We start from the raw sequence: 11,025 nt of genomic DNA on the forward strand, positions 1-11,025 counted from the left end.
GCTACATGCCTTTAATCCCAGCACACGAGAGGCAGCAGCAAGTGGATCTCCAAGTTCTGAGGCCAACCTGATCTACAGAGTAAGTTCTAGGGTAGTCAGGACTCCACAGAGGAAACTTGAAATCTTGAAAAAATAAAAACAAAGTGGGGAGAGAAGGAGAAGAGACAGAAAAGTTTACAAGTGTCCAACTCAAAGTTTCCAACAAAAAAGAAGCAGACTCTGAATAGTTAGTCGCAAGAGCACTATGGCTGGGATATCTTTTATCCCAAACACTTTTCATCAGCAGTGCATCAGATTTTGATTTTTCTCGTTTAGAATGTTTACATATAAACAATGGGATATCAAAGGCAAGAGCTGGGGATATAATCCAGTCGATACAACACTTGCACACTTGCACAAAGCCCTGGGTGAAGTAGAAAGTCAGTTGTGTTAGATGGTGCTTTATTAGTCACATCTAGTCTTTATAAGTTTTGGTGGTATCCATATTTTTCCATTCCCTGTAGATACATAAACATAACCACATCCGCATCTTAAAACTATTGCAAGTTTCCATTCTAATGTCAGCACATCCTTATAGTATATTGGTTGGTCCAGTTCCTTGGAGTTGTTTTTTTTTTTTTTTCCAATAAACCAGTGTCTCTCAGCTGCTGTTGTTCCTTTTTCACCAACATTAAGAAAATCAAGAGGTAGCCAGGCAGTGGTGGCACACACCTTTAATCCCAGCACTTGGGAGACAGAGGCAGGCAGATTTCTGAGTTCGAGGACAGCCTGGTCTACAGATTGAGTTCCTGGACAGCCAGGGCTACACAGAGAAACCCTATCTCGAAAAACCAAAAATAAAATAAAATTGAGAGGTAACACCTGGGTTCTTTACCTAACACCACAAAAAAATAGCATGGTAGTACACATCTGTTATATCAGCCCCTCAGGAGGTATGAGCAGGAGAACTAGAAACTCATAGTAACTCCTTGCCTGTGTATAGTGAGTTCAAGGCCAATTTGAGCTACTTAAAACAGTGTCTCAAAAAAAAAAAAAAAAACAAAACGAGAAAACAAAAAACAAAAAGAAAGAAATGTCTTGAGAGAAGAGAGGCAAGTTAAAGTATGAAATTCATTTGTTTCATGTATCCCTTAAATCTAGACTCTAAAGGTAATTTTTAATAATTCTGTGTACATGACAAAACTTCACAGTGGAAATTTTTACCTGTGACATCATATGGGCACACGAAACGTTTCAAGGTTAAAGCATTAAATTAGGAAGTTCAGCCAAGCAGCAATGATGCACGCCTTTAATTCCAGCACTTGGGAGGCAGAGGCAGGCGGATTTCTGAGGCCAGCCTAGTCTACAGAGGGAGTTCCAGGAAAGCCAGAGCTACACAGAGAAACCCTGTCTGGTAAAACCTAAATAAATAAATAAATAAATAAATAAATAAATAAATAAATAAGGAAGTCCAGTAAGTCCTGAGGAAAGGGACTAATTATGTTCCAGCCAAATTCCTCTCTATCTGATCACTTTTATGTTAAAAATATTTCCTTCCTTGCAAGACTACTGCCAAAAAATAAAAATTAGGGACTATTGTAGAAATATATTCAATATGTTCAAGGTCCAAGTGAGGGTGGGGTAGGAAGAGGAGGAAAGGGGAGGAATAGGAGATAAAAAAAAAAATTAAGTCTGAATAAAGGCTGCAAAGTAAACCAAACAAAATAGGGTTAAACAGGAAGTTGATTAATTGGTGATATGGCTGAGAACTGTAACTTAAAACCCAATAAGAAAATCCTAAGGGACTAGCTGGGAACAAAGACATCAATTTCAACAATTTCCAAGAATCAAGAGATGGGCACCAGAAAAATCAACCACACAAAATGTGCTACAAGTCTCACTCTGAATGGGTAAGAACAAAGAAGCTATTATTTAACTCTGGTAACATGTTTGTAATCAGTTTAGCAAAAAGTGGGAGTTAGAGGAAACAATAAATATATAATGCAATGGTAGAAATCTGACCAGAATATTAGTTGCCATAGCAATACAGTCTCATTATGTAGGCTGGGCTGGTCTTGAATTTGCTGCAATCGTCCTGCCTCAGCCTCCCAAATGCTGGGAACACAGGTGGGAGCCAGCAAACCCAGTAATGTCGCTGCCTGAAAACAACAAAATAGACCTCAAGTCTTTACTTCCAAAGTAGTTTGTTGCAACAAAAGGGAAGGTGATAGCGAGAATGAACTAGGTCTCAGTATTTTTACTCAACAATTTCCACATCCCTGACTTCCTCAATAAAGGAGTCCTAGCACTGGATACAGGCAAGCAATGAGATAAGAGACATCACTCAAAGGAAAGCATCCACTTCAAAGAGGAAAAGAAAGAGTGAGAGGATAAAGGGGGGAAGGGGATAGAGTCAGTCACTACTCAGCACTCAGGATCCTCTGGCCACTGGTTTTACTACAGTTTCTTAGGGAGACATCTACCACTATGTAGCTGGAAGATCAGCTTCTTACTCTGCCTCAACACCTACCTAGATATATGATTCTGAAGAACTGTTTTTGTTTTAGAGAGGTGAGTCTTACTATGTTGCCCAGATGGGTCTGAAACTATGACTCAAGCAATCCTCCTACCTCAATCTCCCTAGTAGCTGGAGATAGAGGTATACACCATTACATACATACATAACTGAATTTTTTTTTCATTCCTGAGACCCATTAACTGCATCTACTAATATCTGGGCCTAAAACCATCAACTTTCTTTATCAGTATCAAATACAGATTTGCCTCATATATCTCTTATAATCCATATTCTCCCCACCCAAATGTCCCTGCATATCCACAGATGCACTGACTTCCCCTGTCCCTTCTGTCCTCTTCCCTGGCATCTAACTTCCCTTGATGTCCTCTAGAACTCCTATATATAGGTGATCAGCACTCTTAGAAGCCTTTAGCCTCTCCTCAGGACGGCTGGCCAACCTCCCACCCTTGGTCTTAGCTCTCCCAGCAACAAAGTTTTACTTTGTTTCAGGATTTTTCAAAAGATGGATGTTCTTTCTGGAACTTTAATCTTGAGCCCAAAAGGGATAGGAGGTGTCCTCCAGACTCACCATTGTCAGACTGAAACTATATCTCCCCATCTTGTTAAAAAAGAAAAAAAAAAGCACAATAAAACCCCTGCCGGGCGTGGTGGCGCACGCCTTTAATCCCAGCACTTGGGAGGCAGAGGCAGGGGGTTTTCTGAGTCTTTGATACAGTGTCTCACTTTTTATCCCAGGTGTACAGACCCACAGCAATTCTATTGATTCAGCATCTCAAGCGCTGAAACCCTGTCTCGAAAAACCAAAAAAACAAAACAAAACAAAACAAACAAACAAACAAACAAAAAAATCTGCTCCTTTTCTGGGGTCCCTATCATTCTGCTGTGTCTGTCATTAAAAAGTCACTTTTCCTCATTTACTGAAGTTTGTGGCTTACAGCTTTGTTTTCCAACCAAGTTCAATCATCATCCACTTGGAGGTCACCAGGTGGCCCTTCCAATAACCTGGGTTTCCCACTTCCTTGGTATCCTCACCTCTAAAGCTCTCCACTACACCAACCCCAATCCCTACCCCTACCTTTATACTTATCCTTACCTCTTACCTTACCCATACCTCACCCTAAACCAGACCCAACCCTAATTCCAACTCCAACACATGCACCTACCACTTCCCCTACACCTGCATGCCTAGCCCCAACCTGACCCCTACCCCTTGCCCATTTCTACTATTAACCCTAACCTTACACTTACCTTTACTTCTTAGCTTACCCTTAACCCTACCCCTACCACATTCCCTACTATAACACCGATTCCAAACACAAAACCATCCCCTAACACTTCCCTTACATTTATGCTAACACTAACCCTTCCCTTTTCCCTAACCCTAACGCTAACCCTACCTAACTCTAATCCTTACCTTCACAATTACACTGACCTCATGCAACTAACGCCCAACCATCCATTCATGACTAGGCTAAAGGGGGCACTGTGTTCAGTTTCCTGAACTTCTGAAAGTAGTCTCAGATGCCTCGCTACCATCTTCAAGTTTACGTGTCTAGTCTCCTAGCCACTGAAACCTTGCATTCATTCTTTAGTCATACGGGAACCTCCTTTCCCTCTGTTGCCCCACCAGGATATCTTTACTAATGCTTATTAATCAAGTGGCCAGCAAACAGGCTGCCTCCAGATTATTTGCCTCCAGCAAAAACTCTGCCACCAATACTTGCAATTATGAGGTTTGGGGTCTGGGGCATTTTTGAGTTTATTTGATACAGTGTCTCACTTTTTATCCCAGGTGTACCTGCAACCCACAGCAATTCTATTGATTCAGCATCGCAAGTGCTGAAATTATAGGCATGAACTTCTACATCCAACTAATAATTTGGTTTTTAATTTCCATGTGAATGTGGATATGATGCACGTGCTGCACATATATGCTTGCATATGTGAGGCACAGAGTAGGTATGGAGGTACATGTGCATGTATGTGGAGGCCCAACATTCACATCACATGTCTTCTTCAGTTCCTCTCCACTTTATTGGGACAGTGCCTCTCAACTGAACCCAGAGCTAACTGATTTGGCTAACGTTACCTAGCCAGCTTACCCCCCCCACACACACACACACACGGACTGCTATCCCTGCCTCTGAGGTACAGAGATAACAAGAGGCTGCCCAGCTTTTATGTGGGTCCTAGGGATTTGAACTCTAGTCCTCATGCTTACATGGAAGGCACTTTATCCACTAAGCTGGGTCCTCAATCCAGATTTTTTTTCTTTTTTGAGAAGTATCTCAATATATAACTCAGGTTGGCCTAAAACTTGCAGTAATCCTACTTCTGTCTTCAGCATGCCGAGATTAGAGGTGTGAATCACCATGCCTGGTTACTGTAAACTTTTTCAATTATAAAACACTCTGCCTTTTAAATAACCCCTCAAGACTGTTCAACTAAAATTATCTGGGGATAAAGTTCAGTTATAGATCACTTGCCTAGTTCACACAAGGTCCTGGATTTTGCTACCAATCACTACAGAAAATGTACCTAAATACTCTTTAAATCTACCCCGGCAGGGTGTGGTGGCTCATGCCTGTAATCTCAGCCTTGGGAGGCAGAGGTAAGAAAATTGCTGCTTGAGGTTCTTTACATAGTGTGTTGGGGCTGCCTGGGCTACAGAGTGAAACACTACATCAATAAAAACATAACAATTTTAAAAATGAGAGAGAAAAGAGACAAGTTCTGAAGGCTGAAAGAAAGAACAGCAATTCATCCACTGGACCTGATTTAGTTAAAAAATGTCTAACATTCAGAAATCAGGCAATGTGATGGCAGTATCTTTTAGGGAGCTAAATTCCAAGGAGCACAAGTGTGGATGTTGGCAGTGTTTTGAAACAAGTTCTTGCTATATAATCTAAGCTGGCTGCAATTCCCTATGTAGTTAAGACTCGAACTTGTAATATTTCTCCTACTTCTGTCTTCTGAGTGCTAGGATTATAAGTATGCATCATCATGCCTAGTGAAACTGGGGAAATATATATATATATATATTTGTATATCTGTATATATATATTTGTGTATATATTTGTATATTTGTATATATATTTGTATTTTTGAGACAAGGTTTCTCTGTATAGTCCTAACTGTTCTGGAATTCCCTCTGTAGACCAGGCTGGCCTTGAACTCAAGAGATTCTCCTGGCTCTACCTCCTGAGTGCTGGGATTAAAGGTGTCTACTGCTACGCCTGGCTCAATTTTTTATTCAAATACTTATAGCACAGTTAACTCTACATATCTATGGGTGATGCATCTATTGACTCAACTAAATGTGAAACAATAACTGCTTCTATGGGCCAGCAAGATGGCTCAGTGAGTAAAGGAACTTGCCACCAGACATGAGGGTTCAATCCCTGGGGTCCACACAGTGGAAGGAACTCACTCCTGAAAGCTGTCCTCGGACCTTCACATGTATACCATGGCATGAACATATACAAGCAGACATACATAAATTCATGTAATTAAAAAACTATCTGTACTAGATATTATTTGTCATCATTCCCTAAACATGTCTAAGAACCATTTACTTGTACTTTACATTGTATTCGAACAAGGAACCTAGAAATGTTTGGAATTACAGGGAAAAGTGTGTGCAGGCTATAATGACAATACTATGCTGTTTTACAGAAAAGACTTGAGAGCTCACTGATTTTATACCTGCCAGGGACCTTGAAAAGAGTTTCCAATGGAAATGCAGAAACCACTGTAGTTACAGAAAGTGCTTACAAAGTGCTAGGCACTGCTCTAACCATTTCATCTCTTTACATTCATGAATTCTTCATCATTCCAGAAACTCAGGAGACTGGGATGAAAGGATAGCTTGTGCTCAGCATTTGAGGGCCAGACTGAGAAATAGTGTGAGACACAATCTCAAAAAACTCTCCTGGGCCCCAGTGGGATGGTTGAATGGATAAAAGGATACCTGTCATCAAGCTTGCCAACCTGAGTTCAATCCCCTTGGCTCACACATGGTAGAGGGAGTGAACTGATTACCACAACTTGTCTCTGACCTCCATGCATGTGCTATACCACACAAGTGCACACATACACATGCATACATAAATGAAGAAACAGTTTCTAATCCTATACCAGGAATGGTTTCATCAACCTGTAACCCTAGGACTAAGGAGATGGATTCAGGAAGATCCATCTGTTCCAGGTCATCTTCAACTATATAGTGACTTCAAGGCCAGCTTGAACTACAGGAGACACTGACTCAAAAAGAAATTCCTCTTGACAGGTGTGGTGCCTCTTGACATCTGTAAAGTCAGCAATTCAGGGATGGAGTCAGGCAGAAGGATGACAAGTTCAAAGCTAGCACAAGCTACCTGGAAAGACACTCTTGTCAAAATGAACAAAATCAATAAAATCCTCAAAATACAAATGGGTGGATATTATAATTAATGACCTCTGTGTTGTAAATAAGGAAAATGGAGTTAAGGAGTTAAGTGACTTGGCCAAAGCTATCCAGCTAATTACAAAAAAGAGGTGAGATGAAATCAATGTGGCTCCAGCATAGAACTGGTACAACTTATGGGATCAACTGAAAGGTCTAAGTTCTAAAGACAGATGTTAGGGAGGCAGATGTTAGGGCCTACTATGCAGCATCACATGATATTAACTGCTGTTTACCTCAGATTCAGTCACTTAACCTTGCTGAGTCTCCATTTTCCCATTTATAAAACAAGAACGGGAGAAAGAGCTACAAGAAATCATAAGACTATCAAAGATATCATATGTAAAAGACCCAGACTGAGAGAACAGGAACATACTGAGTAGTTTTGAAGTTGTGAGCTGAGCACAGCAACACACTCCTACAATCCCAATACTTGAGAGACTGAAGCAGGATGGTAAGGAAGTTTGAGGCCACAATGGAGTATTTAAAAGAGCTTGAGGCTACCCTCAAAAAAAGCAACCACATATGATGGAACACGCCTGTAATACCAGCACTTGGGAGGCAGAGGCAGGTGGATCTCTGTGAGTTTGAGGCCAGCCTAGCCTACATATCAAGTTCCAAGGCAGCCAGGGCCACACAATGAAACTCTTGTCTTGGGGAGAAAAGAGTTCAAGACCAGCCTCAGCTACACAGCAAGTTCAAGGCCAACCTCCCATAAATAAATAAACAAGGCAGCAAAGTTGTTGTGAAAAATACTATGACTATTAAATGTATAGGATTTGAAGAGAGTAGCAGAAGAAACTCACTGTGTCTAATCTTCATCATGATGATCAGAGAAGCTGGAAAACAGAGATGTTCAAATCTGTCTGCTTCTTCCTGTTGGAACAGAAATGGGAAATTGAAGATAGACCTAGGAACCACAATTCTCCTTTAAGCCCCGAAAAGGCAAAATAAAATGTCACAGAACATGATCGGGAAGCTCTAAACAATTGGGAAATTGGGAGAATGGGCTATTCTGGATCTAGGGCCTAATATGGCTTAGCAGACACAAGGAAAGGAGTATTATATCACTCGAAGAAAGAAATAGATCAGAACCTTTCTTCCTGGATGGAGTCCATGCCTCCAATACAATTATTGATACAATAATTGATAAAAGTGGGTACTTGTAGTATCATATCCCAGGTAAAAGACTGGTGCTAAACACCTCCACACTGGGAAGAGCAGATAATATGTTCCATCAGTGAAGAGGAGTGATAGTGTGCTTTTTGAAGGGAGCTTCTGTATGTCATCTACCCTTCAAGAGGGGGAAGGAAACAAATCCCAGGAGTCAATCCTGGAGAAATAGGTCCTCAGAATCCTTACTTACAGCTGCACAGATTGAAGTCAATGCTAATGTCAGGAGGTGGTACAGGGGCATCTCACCTGCATATGTGGATAGGGTCTGCACCCTGGCAAGAGGAGGAAGGACATGTCATTTGTTCCTCTGTTCTTGGGTCACTGACTAAAGAATCCAGCACAGTGGTTATGTCTCTATGTGTGTCTCTGCTATACGGGAGGACACTAGTCCACACAATTTTTAATTGTTGGGGAAGATGGAGCCTGGGTCTCTTTACTTATCTGTCAAGGAGGGGCAAAGCTGCTATGCTTATTTCCATGATGAGGTAGTATGAAGGAAAGTGGGCAGGTTTGAATGAGTAGGGTCCACACACTTTTGCCTGATGGAAGCTATTCTGAATCCTTCCATAGGTGGTTGACTAGAATGATGTGTATAGATTTCATGTGGGTTGAAGTCATCAGCACATTAGTATTGAAGGGAATAGGGCCTCTGGTTCTCTCTCTCTCTTTTTTTTTTTTTTGTTTTTTTGGTTTTTTGTTTTTTCGAGACAGGGTTTCTCTGTGTAGCCCTGGCTGTCCTGGAACTCACTTTGTAGACCAGGCTGGCCTCGAACTCAGAAATCCGCCTGCCTCTGCCTCCCAAGTGCTGGGATTAAAGGCGTGCGCCACCACGCCCGGCTTCTGGTTCTCTATAGGAGTAAAAAACAAGTCATAAGGCCATGCAATTATAAACTCAGTGAATTTGTTCCTCCCTTGGGAAGTGTGCATCTCTCATTTTACCTTAGGTGAGAAGAAACGTCTGGCAGTTGTGATGCATACTTTTAATCCCAGCACTCAGGAGGCAAAGGCTGGAAGATCTCTTGAGTTCAAGGCCAGCCTAGTCTACAGAGAGAGTTCCAGGACACACACACACACACACCCCACAAAAAAAAAAAACCTGTCTCAAAAAAAAAATCAACAAAAATTAAGGGGCTGGAGAGATGGCTCAGTGGTTAAGAGCAGTTAAGAGCACTGGCTGTTCTTCCAGAGGTCCTGAGTTCAGTTCCCAGCAACTATATAGTAGCTCACAGCCATCTATCGTGGAATCCGATGTCCTCTTCTGTCATGCAGGTGCACATGTAAATAAATAGAGCATTCATATACATAAATAAATTTTAAAAGGAGAGAAAATCTGAGCTCCTATACTATGGATGAGGAGAGATTTCGAATGCACTGCATTGTAAGGATGATCAGTGATATCACTGGCTTTCTGGGCTAAATGGGAGGGGGAAGTTGTCTGCATCTCTACTGCTCAGATGCCCCCTCTCTTGGTCAATCTGGTGATTATAAATCATTTGGAGGGTGGGGTTCTGTCTCTACCTCAAAAGGGAAGAAAATAAACCTGAGTTTCTCTACCCTGAGGTCTACTTGAGAGGCATAACATTATCTCAGTGGGCTAAAGTCTGTTCCCAGGTACTGTAAGCCAGTTTGAGTGGGCCTTTACTACGTCAGAAAAACAGCAATTCTTTATGGGGTAGCTATGGGGGTCTAATTTTCCATAATGAAGGGGGAGGGGTAAATCTGTGTGGTTGCCCATAAGTCTCTATCTCCAACGATTTTGAGGGCTGATGGTGTCGACTGGTTACAAGCGTAAACATGAGAAGGGTGGGTCTCTACGTTAGGAGCTCTCTTCCTCTGGATATTACACAATTCTGAGCTCCCCTATAGCAGTATGGAGATGGAGAAGCCCCGTTAAAGACCTATGCCTTAATAAGCCAGAAGTCGGCCTGCTCAACCTTGTATTGGAAATTATTTTCTTATAGGGCAGGGATGATATCATCCACCATTTGATGGGTCGACACCTGTCTCCATTACGCAATGAAAATATAAACGTAATAGACCTTCTCACACATGGATGGGGGCGTCTGTCTACATGGGAGAAATGGCAGTAAAGCGAAATGACGCCCAAATATCCTGAAAGGCGGAGGGCAACCGACATTTTGTCTCATACGCATGGTCAGTGCCTCTCTACATAGCCAGGATGCATCTTTAGAGCCTCTCTCGGAGGCCGCCAGAATGCAGTTCAGCGCATCGCCACATGTGGAGCTATCCGTTTCCCTCTTCCAGGCCCTCTACCTTACAAGAGAGCCAGCTTTTCACCTCTCTAGTCCAGGATGGCGAGCATTTCTGGTTTCACCTTTAAAAAAAACAATCTTCACTATACTGCTGGCCTGGTGAGCACTCACCACGAAAAAAAGAGAGTAGTCTCTTACCTACACTTCCGGCAGGGACCTCGGAGAGCTGCTAGAAGCACAACGTCGCCAGTCCAGGAGTGCGCAGCTAGGCTCCGCCCAGACTTCCGGATCCCAGCCCAGCTCTTTGCTCCGCCTGATTTGCGTAAGACGCAAGGGCGGAGTTTCGACATAATTGCTGCGCCGCACAGTCCCGCCCCCGCTCCCACGCTGGCCCTGCCTCCCGGCTGCCCGCGGTTAAAGAAATAGCGAAGAGGGGGGCGGGAGCCTGGCGATGGTGGGGGGGGGGGTTTGTGTGTGTGTGTCTTGTGTGTGTGTGTTTGCGTATACTCATGTGGCCACAAAAGCTATTTGTAAGACGAACTCTTTTGTGCGGCCTCCTGGCTAGGGTTAAGGATGTATCTTCTCTAGTCCGTTACCAAAGTAATCACTGGCAGCATTAGATTAGGGTAGGGGGCAATAGTTTGTCCTCCTGGAAGATGGCGACAGACTGGGTG

At 42.6% G+C, this 11,025-nt stretch overlaps 1 protein-coding gene across 1 annotated transcript in view; it reads right to left on the bottom strand.

Annotated features, from left to right (window-relative positions):
• The window catches only part of Gnl3l (G protein nucleolar 3 like), a 32,154-nt gene extending 21,514 nt beyond the window's left edge, over positions 1-10,640 (bottom strand). Inside the window, exons 1-2 of the mRNA XM_021153372.2 lie at positions 10,550-10,640; positions 7,769-7,838 (exon numbers count right to left, since the gene is read on the bottom strand). Coding sequence (XP_021009031.1) covers positions 7,769-7,787 — 19 coding nt within the window. The 5' untranslated portion in view covers positions 7,788-7,838; positions 10,550-10,640. The remainder of the gene's footprint in view (positions 1-7,768; positions 7,839-10,549) is intronic.
• Between the last annotated feature and the right edge of the window lie 385 nt (positions 10,641-11,025).

Source organism: Mus caroli, chromosome X, assembly GCF_900094665.2.
Source record: "Mus caroli chromosome X, CAROLI_EIJ_v1.1, whole genome shotgun sequence".
Classification (NCBI taxonomy): Eukaryota; Metazoa; Chordata; class Mammalia; order Rodentia; family Muridae; genus Mus; species Mus caroli.